The 21,261-nt window shown below is 38.3% G+C and overlaps 4 protein-coding genes and 1 non-coding gene across 8 annotated transcripts; all 5 read right to left on the reverse strand.

The window, feature by feature from the left end:
- Positions 1–1,946: 1,946 nt before the first annotated feature.
- LOC113759950 (protein PHOSPHATE STARVATION RESPONSE 1-like) lies at positions 1,947–7,870 on the reverse strand. Of its 3 annotated transcripts, none has more exons than XM_027302536.1 (9): positions 7,670–7,867; positions 7,426–7,509; positions 5,747–6,471; positions 5,367–5,565; positions 5,200–5,276; positions 5,068–5,107; positions 4,370–4,427; positions 3,134–3,203; positions 1,947–2,788 (listed from the first exon to the last, which is right to left on the reverse strand). In XM_027302536.1, the coding sequence occupies exons 3-9, from the start codon at positions 6,386–6,388 to the stop codon at positions 2,468–2,470; spliced, it is 1,407 nt and encodes a 468-aa protein (XP_027158337.1). In that variant the 5' UTR covers positions 6,389–6,471; positions 7,426–7,509; positions 7,670–7,867; the 3' UTR covers positions 1,947–2,467. The 3 variants fall into 3 exon arrangements, with proteins under 3 accessions (XP_027158337.1, XP_027158333.1, XP_027158343.1); XM_027302532.1 differs by having other exon boundaries at positions 7,421–7,509; XM_027302542.1 differs by lacking the exon at positions 1,947–2,788 and adding an exon at positions 2,802–3,031 and having other exon boundaries at positions 7,421–7,509; positions 7,670–7,870.
- A 1,761-nt stretch (positions 7,871–9,631) lies between these two features.
- LOC113780432 (acid phosphatase 1-like) lies at positions 9,632–11,040 on the reverse strand. Its single transcript, XM_027326237.1, has 3 exons — positions 10,530–11,040; positions 10,129–10,338; positions 9,632–10,002 (listed from the first exon to the last, which is right to left on the reverse strand). Exons 1-3 carry the CDS (start codon positions 10,925–10,927, stop codon positions 9,822–9,824), a joined length of 789 nt encoding a protein of 262 aa, XP_027182038.1. The 5' UTR covers positions 10,928–11,040; the 3' UTR covers positions 9,632–9,821.
- Positions 11,041–12,456: 1,416 nt separating this feature from the next.
- LOC113780479 lies at positions 12,457–17,337 on the reverse strand. 2 transcript variants are annotated; one of them, XM_027326283.1, is made up of 8 exons: positions 16,859–17,337; positions 16,333–16,528; positions 15,640–15,807; positions 14,803–14,903; positions 14,529–14,597; positions 14,391–14,431; positions 13,927–13,981; positions 12,457–12,654 (listed from the first exon to the last, which is right to left on the reverse strand). In XM_027326283.1, coding segments are annotated over exons 1-8 (1,074 nt in total). In that variant the 5' UTR covers positions 17,302–17,337; the 3' UTR covers positions 12,457–12,653. The 2 variants fall into 2 exon arrangements, with proteins under 2 accessions (XP_027182084.1, XP_027182081.1); XM_027326280.1 differs by lacking the exon at positions 12,457–12,654 and having other exon boundaries at positions 13,837–13,981.
- A 1,613-nt stretch (positions 17,338–18,950) lies between these two features.
- LOC113760882 (60S ribosomal protein L23) lies at positions 18,951–20,602 on the reverse strand. Its single transcript, XM_027303632.1, has 4 exons — positions 20,495–20,602; positions 20,128–20,412; positions 19,513–19,554; positions 18,951–19,250 (listed from the first exon to the last, which is right to left on the reverse strand). Exons 1-4 carry the CDS (start codon positions 20,505–20,507, stop codon positions 19,168–19,170), a joined length of 423 nt encoding a protein of 140 aa, XP_027159433.1. The 5' UTR covers positions 20,508–20,602; the 3' UTR covers positions 18,951–19,167.
- On the reverse strand, positions 19,698–19,843 carry LOC113752994. Its single transcript, XR_003464947.1, has one exon. It is a non-coding gene; the product is annotated as a small nucleolar RNA snoR137 (small nucleolar RNA).
- Positions 20,603–21,261: the final 659 nt, after the last annotated feature.

Genomic DNA, 21,261 nt, shown 5'->3' on the forward strand with positions numbered 1-21,261 from the left:
GAGCAGGGATTTTAAGTAGGATTAATGGTACGCGATCGATCTATGGTGTAACAGAGAGGTCATCAGAAGAAAGAGAGGAGGAGAGGGGGGGTTTGGGTGCATGTGCAGCCTTCTCTACCAACTGATGGTTGAGGAGTCGTAGGATTAGATGGATTAGAACAGACGTCAACTGCGACAGGTACCAGACCAGACCACACCAGCAGGGACAGCTCGCTCGCCTCCTTCTCTTTCTTTTTTCTCTCTCTCTAAAAGCTGCCTGCGTATCCACTGAACTTCTCAGCAGCTTAATTAAGCACATAGCTTCGGCTCCAAGAATGCCTGAGTAAGGATCGATGATGCTAACCCAGTAGCCCTAAGACGCGGACGGTTGTCCGTCTCTTAACAATAACATCATTCATATATCTGCAGTGCAGGCTTCATTTCCCCGCATCATTTAATTATTAGGACTATTTTTTACACATTAAGTACTGCCCTATCTCTTATCATGGGAACCAAAATGTTATAGTAAAATAAAAAATAAAATCTCTTTCAACTCCTTTGGTTTCTTTAATTAGGATGTAACATAACAAGTATTTGGCAACCAGCCAGAGGAGATTCTCCTCATACTTCACCGGGTCTTTTGTTAATAGGATGAAAAGAGAGGTTGGGAATGGGGACGAGCAACGGGAGGAGGAGGGCGTTGACGAGAAGGGATAGGAGGGGCATGGGGGTGGTAGCGGTTGAGCAAGGGAGTTAGTCTAGAGACACAAAATATGTGGGTCTAGTTTGCAATTAATATAATTGTAATGCTTTTTCTGAAATACCAAAGAATTGGGATTACAGTAGTGTCTGTGATCTAATTATTATCCTTTCCTTATTAATATTAGCGGGAAATACACACCCTACAAACGTGTAAATTTTCAAACCAAAAAAAAAAAAAAAAAGAGAACTTTTCTACTAATAAAAATGTAGAAGTTAACATTTCACCAAAAAGGGAAGTTTTTGGAAGTTAATATTTATGTTGAGTTACTGAGAGTTATTAAAATTACTCATAGTATAAAAAACTTACCCATGCGAGGCAAAAAGTGATAAAAAATTTTGACACCAAAAGCATCCCTCATGCTTTGTACTTAGAGAGATTTTCCAAGCAGAGTTCCAAAGATCTTTATTAAGCTCGAATATACGATTAAATTCTTGCGTCAGAACAACTACCGGAAGAACTTGGCAAACGTTTTATCATTTGGTCACCGACAATACCAGTCCAACTACGCTAAACAGTACCAACTGATAGCTTCGGTGATCACAGGTATCCGGTCAAAATCGAACCGATCTACTCGCAAGCTAAAAACTTGATTTGGACTCGAGTTGACTGAGTTTGAGGCAACCCAAGTCCAAGCGAACCGATCTACTCGCAAGCTAAAAACTTGACTTGGACTCGGATTGACCGAGTTCGAGGCAATCTAAGTCCAAGTGTCTCGATAAGCCAATCAAGTCAAAGTTCGAATATCCAAAAAGAATGCTCAAAAGCTCGTCGAGTCTTATTGAGTTTTTTAATTTTAATTATTTAATATATTATTATAAAATTACTTTTATATCCAAAAGGATTATTAAATTTACGAAATATTTTAGAACGTATGAAAATTTTTAAAGGGCGAAAATTTTTAAAGGGCAATAATATGTTTTAACTCAAAATTGTCAAGAAAATGAAAATTTCTAACTCGAACTTGACAAGACTTGTATTGACTCGAATCCATGTGAATCGAACTTGAATTTTATGAACAACCATCGAGCTCAAACTCGAATTCCAATAATACTACTCGTTCGAACTCGAGTATACTTCTTGCATGTCAAGTCGAGCTCAAATATGACGATACTCGAGCTCGATTCGACTCGATTACATTCCAAATTATAGGTATCCGGTCCGACGTCAACAGCAACGACGGGCACCATCTTTTTGGGGCGCAAAGTTAAACAAGATACACAGTTTTTCAATTATAAAATCGTTCCAGTGTTATATATACATTGGGAAACAGAATGCTCTGGCTCACAAAAATGTTCAAGCTGGGACATTGAGAAGCAAACTGCACCTTTAAGCTCTAGAAATTATAAGTTGCTATTAACAGAGTCCCGCATCATCGGATCATAGGTTGGATGGTTGCAGAAAGCTAAATCATATAAAATCAGGAATAAACATTCTACAAGCAAAACTGGTGGCCTCATCTACCTCTAGAAAGATTCCTCTTGGTTATACATGCTAGACTCAGACCACATAACCAGGTTTCTGTAAATAGGGTAGCCAGAAGTCACAAAGCTTATCAATTAAACTTTAGGAAAGGAAAAGCAGTTGCCCAATTTTATCCCAAGATATGAAAAGACCGGAGCTCCAAAGCTCTTCACGAGCTAACACTGTAAAACTCAAGGATCAACGGTCAATGTACCTATCATGATCTCCTCTTCCGACAAGGATTATATGATAAACCATGTGTGCCTATTCATCCAGTTTAGCGCGCTTAGGTGGTGGAGAGTTAGGCGTGTCTGTAGCAGTTGCTTCTAGATTTTCAGGCACTTCATTTTCAGGTGATTTTTGCTTCTCTCCAACCTCATCCATTTTGTGATCATTACCCTCTGAGACTCCTAGGTTGCTCTTGTCAGGCGATTTTAAAACTGGTTCTGTCAAATCTGTTAAAGGATTCTCCAAGTTGGAAGAGGAGCCCTTGAGCAAGTCAAGACCTGACTTACACTGCTTCTCAAACATCATCTGGAGATATCGCCCTTGTTCCTCTATACGCAGCTGTAAATTCCTCTGAATCTGCAGGAGAATTATAGCCAAGTGAGAGACACACCAGAACGTAAAGAATAATATCAACCAACCACCCATTGACTTTGATAATTCCTTTTCTATGATCTTGTAACTTGTTCGATTCCATCATGAGACCCCTCATTAATATTAACTGCTCAAAATGATTTGGCAGGACCCCATACCGCCATACTTGCTACATTCAGAAACCTCATAACTATTCCTGTTTCCAAGGTGACTGAATGATCAAGAAACCTATGGATATGATTATTCATGTCATCCATCGAAAAGTCAATAAAGAAATAGCAGGCTTCAAAGAAAAATATGTAGAAATCCCCTGGGAAAGTGCACACACACCTCAAGCTGTTCATGAAGTCGTTTTTGAACTTCCATCTGTAATCGTAGTGCTTCAGTGATCTCAATCCCCCTATCACCAAAATAGAGAAGCACAAGGATTAAACAAATTAGCCACAAAAACATGAATCGGTAAGAAAAACAAAGAATTAAAGGGAAACCGCTCCATACAGCAAATCAAATAGCCACAAATAGTGCGCTTATTTAAAGTCTTAACAGCTATAAAAGTAGCACATTTTTTTTTCTTCAATCTGATTGAAATCACATAAAAAGCAAAAGTACAGGTAAGGTTGCAGTTGTATATACCACACTCAATACCAATCTAGCAATGAAATTAATTATAAGCTGTACATGGATCCATAGAATTTAGACCTAGGACTCAAAGTACTCAGGTTTAACATCAACTCTGGCAAAAACAAGTGAATTATCTACCAATACTTATTGTTTCCTCTTTGGTGGGTCTACAGTGAGCAGCCATATCCCTTCCCATACAAATTGAAAAAATAACACTAGTAACATAAAACAAAACAATAAGGCAGCACTGCAAAATTCTTCACTCGAATAGCTTTCTCCAACCAGGATCTGCAAAAGCTCTCATCAGACATGCCATTAAGTGTTCCCTTTCTCTGATAAGAATCCAAGCACAACCAAGGTTCATTACGGTCTCAATCCCTCTCTCCCAAACCAATCTCAGCCTGGCTCCATTCACACCCACACCATGCTGTACCCCCTTAAGTCAAAATAATCTCTGCCTGGCTCCCTTCACTCCAAAGTATCCCCTTACCCCTCAAATCCAAATCTCTGCCTACCCCTTAACTGCTTTACCTTTCTTCCTTAACAGAACTACATGCAAGGACAGGACGGGAGGGAGGAAGTTCCAAAACTTTAAAGGCGGGGGGAGGGAAAAGAGATTCAACAAATTCGTTTCTTTCACTAGAAAGTTTATGCACATTAACTCAGAATTCTAAGAACCTAAATTCCCTTTCTGTTCTGCGGTACAAGCCGTCCTATTGAGAAATTTCCTTTAATTTTCACATTAAAGACAAATAATGAACACCATGACAATAATATACTAACATCGTAAGAAACCTAGCCAAGTTACATTGCGACCAATTATCAAGTTTAAGCTATGACCAACACTAAACAACAGAATCAAACGTCACATCCACATATTTAAAGAAATGAGACAAATTTGTAGGACATCTACTGGAAGCTCATTGTTCAAATAGATCAACTTACGACTTCAGATCCAAAGATGACAAATCATCAATTAAAGCATGTTTTTTCTCTGAAGAACCTGCAATGAAAACAGAATGAAGGCAAGGAAAAGGCTTGTCAGTAAGAAAAATATAAAGTCATCCATATGTAAGATAATAAAATTCTCATTCAACAGTCCATAGACAACACTAACAGCCAAAACAGGCATGGGAAAAAATTGATTAACAGCATTTGTACTTAGTTACCTCTCAGAGGAAATTCCAATTAAATGCAAAAAATTAACACTAACTTTGAAAGATAGTAAAACTGCATGACAAGGAAAATAAAAGAAAGCCATTTTTATTGTTGTTTTGAAAGATCATTTAATTTCTAATTTCAATATATCATGTCTAAAATAAATTATTTTGTCTACTTCATGACGATGATTGATCACTAATGTAATGAAATATAGTGCTAGCATTCCACCCAAGTTAACAGCAACATTTATGAAAATTTAGAATAGATATCATGTAAACAGCGTTATGCCATTCAAGCAGAATAACTTTAACTAAAATCAAAATTCATGATATGGCTTTGCCTCAGAAATTAACTCACACAAAATGCTATTTAAGCACTCATCACCATTGAAAAAAAACTATTGACTTCCAAAAATCAGATATTTAGCGATGCTAACACTAAGAAACAAACAGGTCACTAAGTTTTCTGAAAATTTTCCCCACCTTCTGATGGCTCTGGTTTGTATCTAGCCGTCCGATATTTCTGCAGTTACCAAAAGCATCAAGTAATCATACTAGATTTAGAACAAGGGCCCTTGGTCAGAGACATCTATCTGGGCAGACCAACCAACATACCTGCAAGTGGCTTTTGACGTGATAGATGGTCAAACCTTCAACTTTCATCAACTTCAGCACACCCTTCGGGGTAGCTCCTATGACATTAAGCACAACATTCAACATGAATGTTTATCCAAAACATGTAAAAGCAATTTGATTTGAAGTCATGGTGGACAGAAAATTACTTTCACTCCCACCAAGCTTGTTGACTGCCTCAACAAAGGCTTCATGAAGTTCTGGCGTCCAACGCATGCGTTGCTTGGTTGGCGCACCACTTCCTGAGGGTGTTGGAGGGACAACAGGGCAAGTTTCTCCAGAAGATGCTGGAAGCTGCTGGGAAGCTTGTGGTTGCTGGATTGAGAAAGTTGTAGACTGTTGAGGTACCTGACATTGGACCAACAACAACAATAGGAAAAGCATATCATAACACCCCTCTTTCATTCTTCTTCACAAACAATGACAGGAAACTAGAAGGCACTAAAAACATAAAATGAAGAAAACCTAACAGAAAAGAAGAGATAAAAATAAACTAGGACTGAGTATTAATTTCCGGAAGGACCTCAACCTTCAGGCCTGGATCAGTAACATTTGTTTCTGCAATCAACGCATTCCAACTAGAAGTCAAAGCATCATCGTCACTAATAAGCTGGTCAGCCCATTCCTGCCAATTCCGTTTATTAAGATCCTCAGATGGAAGGATTTCACCTGTATTGCAGCTATCAAGTGGATTATTCTGATTTATTGGGTAATCAAGAAAATCAAGTGAATCTGTACACCAGGAGGTGTCATTGTTTTCCTTCGTATACTGGCTAGATGCTGTAGATTGAAGAACTCCTGAATGGGAAGCCTGTTGAAATAGCATTGATGTCCCACAGCTAGTTGATTGAGAAATAAAAGGGGACTGTCTTGAATGTTTTTCTTGTTGCGAAACAGAAGAAAAATGAAGATTGGTAGACAATCCTGATGATGAAGAAAACATATGACCAACAACCCCACTGCTGGAAGATATTGGAGAAACAACAGTACTAGTACATGGCTTAAATTGTCTCTCCACAGGAACTTGCTGAGAGTCAGGTAAATTGGGATATTTCTCTTCCAAAGCAGAAGGAAGAACAGGGAAAGAAGTGGACAAAGCCCCAGATGCCCCACAATTATTCAGTTGTTGAGTACCCGATCTTTGTATGGATAAAGCAGGCCGCGCCTCCATTGCTGGTGTTCTACGAAACAGATAATGCTTTCAACTTAAGCAAATAATTTAGTTTCTCAAACACCACTGGCACTTCTCAGTCCCTAAGCCACAAGAATTCAAAATTTGACAAGTCAAATAGTGAATGAGTAAATTAAACAAAAGAACCAGAGATTCAAGTAAAACTAATATATTCAAAAAGTCCTGTGGCATATGTCTTCAAGTTGAGATGACAAGTGGAGGGCCACTTATTTGCATGTATTCCGACCTAAAACAGTTTCGCAATGTCTCATGGGTGTCCAATGAACTTAACCTGAACTTTTTCCTTAATTGCTTCACCTATGAGACTAGAATCTAAAAACCCAGTAGACAGTCAAGGATAGCAATGACAATGGTAAGGGCAATAAAATAAAACAACAGACACCAGAGAAAATAAGGAACTAAGGATATTGGAGCCAGCACTTGCAGTGGAGAAATACACAAAAGATATATCTAGTAGCTAAAGACACATGAAGAAGGTCCCAAGGGAAACATGTGCTGACTGATAGTCAAAACAACTATTGTACCATAAGACGAATGCTTGTATGAGATTTGGTGCAGAAAAGCTGCAGTCCATGATTGAAAATTTCGCTCAACCATGAGTATAAGCCTGCCTGACTGCAACACGACTCATGGGACAGAAACAAATTCATATGGGTGGGTCGAAATAGAGAAATTCACCTTGTAAGCCCCATTTGTAAATTAAAAAAGTTCTTTACTAAATGCAAATTCTACAGATAACAGCCACCAAACACATTAATATCATGGAAAACCTACAATCAGTAATCACGGTTAAAAACCACCACCCAAAGCTCTCATCTTTACCAAAAAGATCCTAATTCGTCAGTTGAAGCTGTATAAGTTTCCCTCTCCATCGCCTAACTCACTCACGGCTGCCCCATTTTTTCAAGGAAAAAAAAAACAAGGAGGGAAAACCCATCAACCTCTACAGAGATTAAAACTTTAACAACAAAAAAACCAGAAAACGAAAAGGAAAAACATGATATAACTTACCCTACCAGATAGAAACGAGAATTGGGCATATTCCAAGTCATGCATAAGCATCAATTTCCATTTCCCAAACCACGCCACTCCCCAGCCACCTTCGACGACAGAAAAAAAAAATTTTTTTTTTAAAAAGCCATACACAACAAGAAAGCAAAATCAAAATCAAACAAATTTTGCCAATTGAAGAAAAGGAAGAAAACATGAAAACCGGGGAGTGGGGAGAAGACGAAGAGAAAAGGTTGAAGATAGTCTGACCTAAAATTGGAGAAGAAAACTGAGGAGTTGAGAGTCGAACGGCTCCATAACGAAAACAACGCGATTGAAGACTTTCATAGGCACATCACTACCTTCGCGTTTGGACAGCTCAAACAAACACTAAACAGAAGAGTCTCTTTCTTGCAGGCTTAAAATTACACAAATAGGTTGCAGCCCCATACAAGTTCACCTGCGGGTTTATATTTTTGGGTTTATTTTTTTGGGGGGGGGGGGGGGGTGTCCGTCACCGGCGCGATATCGAACGGTGAGGGCTGGCGATGTTGGAGTTGTGGTGGCTAGCAGTATTTCAGTCGCATTTGGCTTCTACGTACTACTTACACGCAGGATTTTTTTATTCCACGTACGACAATAATCGCACTTCCACGCCCTTAACCTTTGCGTGTGGAACAGGGCATGGGAATATGGGAAGGTTGTGAACTTGTTGTTGGTGGGTCCCACTTTGATAAGGGAATGTGATTGGATTGTTGGGAAAGTGTCTAATGGGATGCACGTGTGGCTCAGGTTTCTGATCGTTTAGTATTTTATAAAAGGAGAAAATCGTAATTTTATCCTCTCGAGGGAATGGTCTTTCCATTGGGCCAAAAGGCCAACTGGGGGTCTTCGGGGAAGCCATTCGGTACCGTGGTGGATTCTTCGGAATCTCCATCATCATCATCTCGATTTTTTATTTTTAATTACTAAGGTAAAAGTTACAATTTGATATCAAGTTAAAATTATACTAATTAAAGTTCAAATTCAAATAATATATTAATTATCATATATCCAATCTTACTAGTGCGAAACAACAAAAGATTAATTCAAATATTATAGGATATAAATTATCTTTCTTATAACGATCAATGTATATGCTGATGCATCTGGATGCATGTCACATCATTTTAACTTAAATTTAAATATTAAATTTCACATATATATATATATGACATGTATCTAAACTCATTACGTATATATACACACACGCGCCATAGTGCATAATGGATTTACCCGTATTAAATTAATGGAAAAAAGCAACTATTTCCTCAATCTACTACAGCAAAAGCTTGAGCCTACAAAGAGTTTCAACCTTCCCAGTAATTGCGTTGGATTACATATAAGTTAACTCATCAGAAAAATCACTAAGTCGACATTTGATTACACTAGAAACTTTATTAAAAATAAATTTGAAAGTTATTCTAAATATAAGCATACCAAATAAGAAAATTTCATTAAAATATTTAAGGATAATAAATTTATCATTTTAAATGATAAGGGAGGTATGTGTAATTTTTAATTCCTCGAGAGAGAGCTAACCGAAATTGTTAAAAACCTCAAGGGAGGTTTTTGAAATTATCCCTTGCATTAACGGAAAAGTTTCTGAACCTGATACAGCAAAAAGCTTGAGCCTACAAAGAGTTTCAACTTTCCTAGTAATTGTGTGAATAGCCGTGTTGGAATGGAATTAGATCTTACTTCAATTTTGTTAGCTTTGAGCACTTTCCTCCTAAGAATTTTTTTTTTTCAATCCCATTTTAATTACATTAAAAGTTAGTTAATGAGCATTCGTGTCTTCTTTCTTTTTGCACGAGCAATGGCTGTAGTTGTCTGACCTTGTAGTGCTCCGCTTTTCCTTCTCCTCTTGTCTGCGTCTTAGGCAGAAGAAAGAAAGTGATCCTTGAGATTTGATGGGTACACAGTTGATGTACAGGTGTGCCCCTTTCATAATGGGCTGTTAGCGTATTCAACTGTAAGGCTGTAAAAAAAAAGTATGCATTTTGGTTTCTCAATATTCATTCAAGGGAAGAAGGACCAGGATATAAGTACGGTTGCAGAAGGCCACAAATGTGTAATCCCCAAGTCTGAAACCAAGAAGGAAGAAGCCGGTCCTCTTGTAATTTGCTCAAAAAAAAAAAAGGACAGAAGGCTGGGCTAAAATTTTACTACTACAAGGAAGCAGAAATGATTCTTATTTGACACCAGTTCCGGCCCCAGTGCTGATCAATTGTTTGATCGGAATTTTGGGTTTACAGAATACATCTTTCAGAAGCAAAATATGGGCCGCGGGGATTGCTCTGGCAATCAAGAGCTCCCGATCTTGTTGTCTCTCACTATCACATTCATTTGGAGAATTCCATAAAGCACGATGTTGATTGATTCAAGAAACGTAGTACAGGGAATTGGGAAGCTTGAAGGTTCTTTCAGCAGCTGGACCGCCATCAAAGCTGCTCCATTGATCACCCACAATTCCCCATATGCGGTAGCCCTCCTCCTCCACCAATCTTCTCCTTTCCTCAGCCTTGTAGTTTCTTACTCCTTTATATTCATCGTCCAGACCCCTGCATCAATAATGCCAGGCCATGAGGAGGAGTTTGAATCAATAAAATTTGACTCTATTTAACATTAAAATAAAAAAATCACTGTCTCAAGTCTCAACTCAACTGGATGGTAATAGTAATACGCACCTTAATGTCAGACCACTCCATCCATGATATCCTTCCTTGATGAGGTTGTCTACGGTGGCATCTCTTACGCATTCCCTCCTACTAGAGATCAAGAAAACCTTGATGCCCTTCCCCCGGATCTCATGGAAGAGTTTGAGCGTATGCTCCAGAGCTGGTGCCTTCGTTTTCCTCATCCATGCTTCTAGAGATGTGACATTCAACTTCTCTCCCCTTGTTTGATCATTTCAAGCAATTACATCAAGGTTTTTTTAAAAAAAAATTTACTTGTTTAATGCTACTAAACACAAACTAAGCTGGTTTTGTCCCGCCATATGCGATGTGATATAGTGAGCTGTTGTCAATTCAAAAGGGGGTGGAAAAAAGAGAGGAAGAAATCAGTGAAGATGGATGGACTTGCTTACCCAAAGCTATGAATCTTGAAGTATGGGACGGTGGATAACAAGGTGTCGTCAACATCAAAGATCCAGGCATCTTTGCCATCGCCCTTCAAAGTGCAGCAGCTGGTGAGATGCAGATGGCATTGCTCAATTGCTCTCTGGGAGTCTGTTTTGTATTGAGTTGACGTCATATACTTGCCTATATAGCTGATGCATTCTTGTGGTACAACCTCAAATCCCCTAATGTTGTTTAGCTCCACATTCATCCTCCAACTCTCACAGTAGTTCTTCAAGCTAGTGCCGCCCAGAAGCGGAGCCCTCCTTTCTGGGTTCAAAATATTCCAACGATCGGCAATTTCTAAGCCATTGCAGAGGCTTACCAAAGCTAGCAAAAGCAGCACATTTCTTACTGCCATTTGCATCGCCGGAATGAAAGAGAGATCCTGACGGATGTGAAAATCGAGAAGGCTTGAAATTATGATGCTCGGACCGGACTGCTGGCAGCAATTTGCGGGGAAAAGGGAGATAATCAATCATACGGGCCTGGCTGGGTAACATGGGCGTGGGGTATGTATGTTGTCCCAAATTAGATTTAAAATTGTATCAGGGAAAGGGGAATCAGCAGCAAGTTTACTGCTACAAATGGAACGATAAAATAATCGATCACTTCACTACTCATTGCTATTTATTTTGGCGTCTGAGGTCCCCTGCTTAATTATGAGTTCGTGTAATTCAAGTATCAATAATGAATTATGAGAGATTTTTTATCAATCTATGACATTTAAGTATTGTTCTTTAGGTAATTCGAGTAATCAAAATGAATTTAAATGAAAATTTTCCCATAGGCAACACAACAACTTAGGTGACTGAGACCAAATAGTCAAAAAGCGCACAGAGATTAGCCGTCTGCTTTGGATGGAAAAAAGAATGCGACAAAATGTAGTGGAGGGTCATCCATTCCTGACGCTTTTCTTCCTGGTCCCTGTACTAAACCAAAGGACCAAAAATGTCACTTCAATCGCCAAACAAACAGAGTCTACAGGGATACGTCTTTTGCAAACAGCTGTTGTAATTCTCAGGATACATAATAGTAATACGTAAGAGTTATTACATATCTCTAAAGCTCTTCTCTTACAAGCATCGTTAATTCTCAGGACGTATTATTCAAGACAGAAGAAAGGCCCCCTCAGAAGCTGGCTGCTTTTTATGAAACTTAAGAACATAGGTGGGTGATTGTTATGATGATGCAGAGTGTAAAATCTGAAGTCATCTGGGAGCTAGAGGTGATCTATGATCACTGGAGCAACCATCATCGAAGTTTTGGGAGTAGCTGCAAGCATCATAATTGTACCTTATGCTGCTTTTCTGCCACCTCAGGCTCAGAACAGGCTTCCATTGTGACTTTAACCTCCACACTAACTGCTTTGCAACATACGATCCTCCACCACAGCACTTGACTGGAAATTTTCTTTGAACGCTTAGAAGGATTACAGCAGAACCACTTCCAACTATTCTTGTTCCCCACTTGGATATATGGATCTTGATCAAACTCAGCATATTTGACAGTTTCATGCTTGCAAGTCTTGAAATGCCCTCGACTGAATAACCTCAAAAGTGGGGGAGAGTTATAACTCTGCTTTGATAGGAATAGAAATTCACCAGCAAAATGAGCTTTAACAAGGAACATGATACCTGTGCTTTAATAGTCTCCATATTCCATGAGTAGGCATCAATATCACATACTATTTGCTGTCACTTTCGCATTTGCGGGAGGCGGTAAACATTGCTATCAAACACAGACCCCCAGTCAACCCAACTTGAATTCATGTAGGTCCTGCTCGTCCCCACCTCGAGAAAGGACTGGAGAATCCATTACTTATCTAGCATCAATTTGGAGCGTAACAACACTAACGGGACCAAATAGAATTCGCACCGAATTGCTGTATCTAGTGATCCTGACATTTCATTGTCATTAACACCATGATGTGGCTGGGGCTTCTCGTGAAAGACAAAGATGGATGAGGTCCACTCTTACACAATCAAAAAAATAAATAAAGAGGAAAAGGAGTGCTAACCATCCATCCTCAGGGCTTAAATTGGTCCGCTTGATCAGATTCATATGTTGAGTACACCATGCTATAAGGTTTTTCTGCAAGTAAATGAAGATGAGATATCAAACGGAGCAGGACATTTTCAAGATACACATAAAGAAGCAGAAAGGGTGGGGAATTGGGAATACATCAAATCCATTGCTTATCCTTCAGCTATGGTAGTGCATTAACTCACTATGAACACACAACGAGAAAGCACCATCAATTGAAAAAAAAAAAAAAAATCTTTTTTACTGTGAATTCCTGTTCAACCTTTTCTTTTGCATGCTAGAGGCAATTTTAATTAGGTCATCTTGATTTTCTTCTACCATCCTTCTTCCTGTTTTCTTGTGGGTAAAAAATCACAGTATGCTCGGGATATTTTGTCAAAAAGTAAAGGTAAAACCACGAAATGGATATTTCTTTAAAGGATTTCCCCTTAAGAAAGAGAATATTGCTCCACTAAATCTCTTTATCAGCATAGAAGGAAGCAAAACTCAACATTATGCATTAGTCGACCAATTGACTACAGCCAGAGCCCGGAGTCGTCAGTGCAAAGACAAGTATCAGGATGCATAACCTCTACTCAAGTTGCCATCCCTTCAGGTTCCCCAATTGAATCAGTTGCAAAGCATAAATTTCAAAAAATGACCATCAAAAGATCCAACTCTTTTATTTAAATCAAAGATCCAGGAAAGCTGAATATAAAGAGCATTTGTCAATTGTGACAAAGACTGAACATAGATGTATATATTTGTCAAGAGTCAGAGTTTAAAGGTCACTATTTCCATAACTAACTCTTTGCAGTACTATTAATATCTCTTTCTAATATTCCACATTTCCTAATACTAAAACTGGTCATCAATCTTTTCTTCTTAAAAGCTTTTTCTGAAAGGACCACCAGCCGTCCCACTCGCCTCCTCAGAGACAGAAAATCTCCAAGTTGTGCTTATCTAGCGCATCGAGCTTATTCCTCGACAAACACCTTTAATATATAATGTGCGCACTTCATTTGAGCCCGGAGTGAGCTTTAGGGTACTATAACTGCCACTTAACTTTAAAGAAGATAATCTTGCTCAAACAGAAAGCCACGTCCAAATATCCACAGTAGTACTCACTCAATAAAAACTAGATTAATACATGAAAACCAGACAAAAGAACTGAACAAGTAAATGTTTAAGCAATAAAGACATGGCATAAAAGAACCATGAATACATACATATTCAGAAGCCAAGAGTAGTCATAAAAACGGAAGAAGTGTTCAAACACTGCATAATATAACTGAAAAAACCATTATCTAGCAGACTAGCACTGATGCTACATGATGTTACCAGGTACCAGAGGCATGGAAAATATAGAGGCACCAAATTCTCTCAGCTATTTCACCTGCAAGTAACAACAATGCATATCAACTGCAATTCAAAAGCCATTAAAAAATTAATATCTTGCACTCAGCTCTATTAAACCGGTTGCACGCAAAGGCACAACATACATTATACTCTGTAGAAATATATAAATAAAGTAATTCTAATGATTTGCAGTTTTCATAATAAATTAAAAACAACCCTATTATTTGAGTCTGTAAAACACCATTTTTTGCTAAAAAAAAAAATATTTGTTGTTTTCTTATGGTAAAGGCTTCCAGCAATGAGCAATCTGGCAAAATGACATTCTGCACCATTTGGCAGTGCAATTCAATTCCCATAGTCAGCATCTCACGACATACAATCAACAGCAGCTCACAGAGAAAAACTATTTTATTAATAAATAAAAGAAAGATAAGAAAAAAACATACATTCCCCGTGGTTTTTGCCATCCATCATACAACTACAACATCTGCATGCAAGTAAAACTGGTTATCATTAATAGAAATAAAATTGTTTAACATACAGAAGATTGGCCAGTAGGCAGAAATTTAAGAAAGATGCAAGACCTAATTGCTGAGGAATCCCCTCTCATCTGATGCTCTAGCTCAATTAGATATAATCTGAACAACATTGACCTGCAAACAAGTTGTCCCATATGCCTTCAGTAAAGGGAAACTAGATGCACCAATGGCCTTGATGAGCAAATTCTTAATAAATTGATGATAAATAATACTCTATACTTCCCAGAAAATGCAATAAATCATGGCACCTCATCACAACTAACTTGAGTATAAAGAATATCCACTGAATGTCCTATATTATCCACAAGGAATAACATACCTGGAAGGAATGGCCATTGCTAGAAGGACAGGAGACATTTTCCAGAAATGATGAAACTGATTGCCTAAAAGACCTTCTAAATATTCGAGAGCACCTTTTTCCTAATATAAATGCATAAAGTGACGAGTCATAGTTAGTGAAGGATTATTATACTTAACTAATAAGGGAGCACGCATGACTGGAAATGTATATACATTCTTGATAGCAAAGCCTCTTAGAAGTGAGATAACTGACTCTAACTACGACTGTACTTGAGATTTGGAAACTCAACACAAAACATAATTAGACAAGCTATTTGCCAGTTTAAACAAAACAAAGCCCTGTGGCTACATTTTTTTTTAAAGTGGACTTACAGTACTGTCACAGTGCAAAGCTTAATTTTGCCAGTATTAAATGCCAAAGAAAGATACCATCATCAACCCATCAAGTAGATTATAAGCATGAACAGTTACAACATATTTGTTAATTCCAATTGTTTCATTAACTGGAGGTTAATATTTCATGTCTGATGGGAAACTCACGTTATATTGATATGAATTGATCAAGGTCACTTTATCTTGCTGACAAACATTATTTGATTATCAAAATCATCTCAGAGCTCTTTCTCAGGTCCATTGTGTAAAGAAAAAAGAAAACTAGAAGGGCTGAAAAGCCAAGTATGTGAAAGTACAATTGCCAGCTAGGCTACGGCACAATAGGTAAGTAAACCTTCAAAGTTAGGTGAAATCAATTTATTAGACTCAAAAACTGTCATATAAGAAATAAGAACAGTCTCTTTCATCAATAGAGCACAAAAACATACATTTAACAGATATGATCTGCAATGGTAAGAGATACCTCTGTTAACATGTTCTCTTCACAACAAAGGTTCTGCAATCTTCCAGAAAGAAAGTTCTGCACTTCTTGGAATAGTTTGAAGACGGTGAGACATTCATAGGAACTTGACATGAACTTTTCAACTAATGAACTCCATTTGTGGGCAATGCTTCCTAACAACAAAAGCTCCTTGCATGGTAAAAGAAGGAAACAATCTCTTATAAACTGCTAAGTGACCAAAAAAAAAAAGAGCCTAACTAGAACATAACATACATAGAATGCTAAAAGAAGGTTCATCAAAATGCCTGAGCACTCACCAAATGTTTAAGCAATTACCAAACAAGCCATGTAGCAAAACAAAACCATCTGTGCATAAACGTCTGCATAACCTTGCAAAATACTCTTGTTGTATTAAGAAGGCATTACATTACAGGTTACTAAACAAGGTCTTTAGGGGCTAACCAAAATTCTTACAGTCTTCATGACCAACATATTCAAAGTTTTTGCTAGACAATAATTCATCAATTAATTTGACCTGTATGAATAGATAATCTATTAACAGATTGAATGCATGATTCAATGTCATCATCACATTTACAAGGCCCAAAGTCCAACTTGTGCAGGCATAGGACAGGAATAAAGAAAAAAAAAATCAACTTTTAGAAATTTGAAGTATGACTTAATGATGCCCCAGCAAAAATAGACCCGACTTACTATCTTTTCATAGAATTCATCAGTGTCAGCAAGTACAGCCATTCGTTCAATCACCTGAATCCATTGTTGCTTTGGTGCTGAAAACAGCAAAGCGGCACCAGAAACCAGCCTAATTGTCCTCTTGTTGAGCAAATATGAGAGGCTTCTCAACTTCCATTGACTCCAAACAGCAGGTTCAACAGGTCTTTCCTCGGTTCTTGGGGCAATATTCAAACAAAATCAAACTCACAGCATATTTTTGTTTAACAGAAAGTCCAGATAATCTGTTTTTAAAAAAATCAATGTGTAATCACGGCATTTCCCTATTGAAAATATAGAACTTAAGTTCAACAAATGAAGAAAAAAATGCACCTAGAAAGAACGATGAAGATAAGAACAACTATATCAATCATATAGAAAGGGCAGGGAGGTTTTAAAGACAAGAACCAGGAGACAAGCACAAAAATCCAGAACCAAGTTGGATGAACAGGAATATGGTGCATAAATATCATCCCCGGTAGGGTCAATTCAAAGTACAACGACTCACATAAAAGTAGTCAACCGTTGTGGCGGTTGTTGTTTGTGCCATTCCTTCCATAACGTAGTTCCATGCTCATGAATCATATTGCTCTTTGTTATCATATTGGAGAGAGCATCTAAGCCTGTTTCTGCTGCTGATATGCAGGACACTTCCAGTTGCCTCCTACCAAGTTCTTGGACTGCAGACTTGGTAAAACTACCTTCTAAGCTAGTCATACACAGACTCGACTGAGTGTCTGAAGAAGCAAAGCTACGGTTCCCACTAAAAGCATTGCTCCCGGTTAAAATAAAATCTTTCAATGCATTAGTCATCAATCTTTCAAGATACAGATGTAATTCATCAGTGCCTATGCTTTGAAATTGGTGGCTGTCTATCCCAATTACAGCTGCTACTGAAGCTCTAAGATGCGCGTCCGTCAATGGCACGGAACGGACAAGATGTTTCACCATTAAATCTCTAGCATGACTGAGAGTTGTGCATGATAATTGCCTGAGACCCTGAACTACATAAGAATTTAAATGGATGAATTTCAAATCGTGCTGAAAGGAAACAAACCAAAAAAAAAAAGGAACAACCTCCGGGAAACAAGGATAAGATGTCAGTTGGGACAAAGCTGCATCGAGCTCTGCGACGGAGTCTTGGTTATCATCAGAGCTTCTCAAGCAACTCAACACCTTTTAAAAATTATATTAAAAAAAAAAGGATTGAGAGAGCGAAACAAGGGGAAAGGAAGAACAAAATGGCAAGCCGAGACCCTATGCATGGGGGAAAAATTTTAATATGCGGAAGACAATGTATTTTTGATGGAAATTTAAGTGTCACAGAAAGAGAAGGATGGTGGGAGGAGACAGGAGAGAGAGCTGATTACAATCTCAAGAAAGGTAGCCCACTGGAAAGCTTTCTCGATGTTATGCGAATCCCAGTGGGAGAGACGACCGGAGGATTGATACCCGGATGCAAGAACCAACATGTCCACGAACCCTTTTATCACTCTCATCAGATCCTCCAGGGAAATGTCTGGGTACGACCAACCCATCCAATCTGCTGCACCCCCAAAAGCAAATGAGATGAGGAGGTATCGAATATTGATATTAGTATAGCTATAAGCACCGAATGGGGGGTGGATGCAAAGCTTTACCTGATTTATGTCTGTAGGGTAGACTGAACTGAACAGAGGAGTGTTTGTAATTGGGGGGAGGAGAAGGTGGAAATTTTTTTCCCGCCCTAAACGACGCAACAGCTTATGACGGACCATCTTGGGCCCCGACCTTTTGTAGCTGCTTCATCCATGTATATGTAACCCAATGTGCAAATACGGACCATATGAAAGTCTCCGTTTTGCTCCCAGCCCCAGGACGGACAGGCCTCAATCAAGCCGGCTAAGTTTCCTTACACAAGTATCAATTGCTAGCATTAAACAATTGTCCGCAGCTTTTAGAACCCACTCTTTGTCACTCTACTTTTCCCTTTCTAGCCGCCAAAAAAAAAAAAAAAAAGCTCATCGAGTCGAGTTAATTAATTTTCTGAAAAAAAAAAAAACTTCGAAAATTAGCCTCGTCTCGTCATGACCTGCTCAACGGAGATGATGAGGATAGTTATGTAAAATAAGTTTCATGCTGAACTTATTTTTGCTTTGCTTGATCCTAGGTCAATGATGTGTTGATGAACAACCATTTCGAATTCTTAATACTTACCACAGTGATAAAAGTACAACACGTGATTAATTTATCAATTTGATTAAGATGCACGTTAGCCAATGCAATCGAAACTAACCGCAGGAATAATCCGCTAAAACAAACTTGCTCATTTTGCCAGGTAGTTACCGTATCGGAGTCTTGTTCATGCATATAATCAGAGGATCGGCAAGAGACTGACCCCTGCTCTCTTTCGATTATTATTATTATGATGCACCTTGCCACATTTATTATTTTTATTTATATGCAGCTTGATGAATGCGCAAAATGGAATAAACATCTTGCTTCCAGTTTTTTCAGGTAATAAGTTCCGAAGTCTAAGCCTGAATTTGAACCACATTTTGAAGTTGCAAAAGGGCTGGCGCAACCACAGATTTCACCGCATCACAACAAAATTTTGGAAGTAATCGTCCGTAACAGGGCGAAAACATGCCATCCACAGACATAAAAAGGCTAATTACCGGTAAGAAGTATTTAGTGTCTTTGCCAAAAAGATACCTTTATGGCTCTTACAAAATTCCGAGAATCAATTAAAACTGACAAGTCTCCAAAACAATAGCATCATGCTCAAAATCCTAAAACATAAAATCAAAACATTCATTTCACTCAGACTTCAGTCGGCTAAACAATAGCATTGGCAGCACTAGCAATCCTAGGCCAGAGATCAGCACACTCCTTCCCAATTGGCCCAGTGATAGCAGATCCTGCATGCATCAAAAGAACGTATCAGAACTAAAAGACCAACAAGCAATATGAAGAAAACAACATAGATACAAGAGAGAATTGGTTCCCACAGTTCACATTAAATCGAAATACTGTAATTTTCTGTAAAAATAATAAATGAGTTTGCTTTTATCTTTAAGTAAGCTTTAAAAGTTGAATCAAATTTTGCAATCCACATACACAGCTGCTTCTACATATAATGGCCAGACGCACTAAAAAAAAAAGTTAACAGATGAAGAATACCTTTCATTTCACCTTTAGGATTCACAATGACCCCAGCATTATCTGTACAACAGCAAACAAGAATTCACATCAACCAGAGATCCCACATACTTCACCAAGAATTGCCCAAAATATACGCTTACTATCCTAGTCAAATTGACTGTTCGCACTAAAATATCCACAACCCAGGAACAGAAAGCACGAAAATGTATACCAGCAGACAGGTAACACAATGCTACATGACAACATCATGCTGTTTAAAACTGGCAGAGACATCAATTTATGTATGCTTCCTGATACAGTTGACCAATTAACCAAGTGGCCATTATTTCTAGCTCATCAGTGAAGCAACCAGGGAGCTAAAACGCGCAAATATGCATACACTATAGCAAACGTAATAAACTACAAAAGTTAATGACCGTGTTGAAATTCCCAAGGATTTACAAACACCTAAAATACTACTACTACAATTCAAGTATTAAGTACAACTAACAATATAAATCAGACAGAACTCAGCTCGCTAAAATCAAATATGACATAGTAAACAAAGGGGAAAAAAGGAAAATACAGCAGAATATTTTTTGCTGAAGATAATCAAACGCGAGGAATTATCATGACAGCAACCAAAAAAAATACCTTCGAAATACATGTAGACGCCGTCCTTTCTGCGCCACGGCTTGCGCTGGCGGACGATGACAGCGGGCATAACCTTCTTCCTGAGATCCGGTTTACCCTTCTTGACAGTAGCCATGACCATGTCGCCGACGCAAGCAGAAGGGAGCCTGTTGAGCCTACCCTTGATCCCCTTCACCGAAATGATGTAGAGGTTCTTTGCCCCAGTGTTATCGGCGCAGTTCACCGTTGCCGCCACCGGAAGACCCAGCGACATCCTGAACTTGTTCCCCGCGGATCCTCCGCGTCCTATACATAACAACAGCAATAATTAATCTTACAAATCAAAACGAGAAAAAATGATCAGGGTTTTAAGTGATCAGATGAGTACCTCGCTTCGACATTTTGGCTCTCTCTCTTTCTCTCTCCCTCAAGTGCAAGAAGAAAGGGAAACTGTGTGGAGATAGGCGCTAGGGTTTTATATGAGAAGTTAGTAGCCTAGGGTTTTTGTGGGATTTTGGGTGGTGTTAGGACTTTGGATGCGGGGTCTAATTAGGCCCTTGTTGTGATAGTTAAGAATGTAGACCCAAGGGTATACCGGGCCTGGTTCCCACTGGCTCCCAGGCCATGGTCCGCCCCAACAATAACGGGTCTAAATCTGTCAGGCTGGGCCGAGGGATTCTAAGCTCTGAAATCCTAAGGTATAAACTTATTGAAATAATCTCCTTTTTTTTAAAAATATACTATTATAATTCGATGGATTTCACATGAACAAATTTTAAATTTATGTGTCATATATCTAATGATAATAGCGTATACACTAACAGTGTATATAAGATTAATCTTTTTTTTTTGTATGTTGGAGCTTGATTTCTCTTCCCAACTCTATAGCTTTGTGGTTTACTGTAATTCTTTTTTGGGAAAATACTCCAAAATTTTCTTTGTATTAAAGAATAATCTCCTTTTTTGTTAAATTTATAAGAAAAAGGGGGCTCTTTCATCACCAAATAGTACCTTTTTTTTTTCCTTTATTTCAAAAATGCGAATGAAAGCATTTTGAACACTGCAAACTTTGTCCCTTTGATAATGTAACAACTTATTACAGTAATAGTTTCTAAGAGACATAAATAGCTCCAGAGGCTAAGAAAACAAATTAAA

The sequence above is a fragment of the Coffea eugenioides genome, chromosome 1 (genome assembly GCF_003713205.1).
Source record: "Coffea eugenioides isolate CCC68of chromosome 1, Ceug_1.0, whole genome shotgun sequence".
NCBI classification, from domain to species: domain Eukaryota; kingdom Viridiplantae; phylum Streptophyta; class Magnoliopsida; order Gentianales; family Rubiaceae; genus Coffea; species Coffea eugenioides.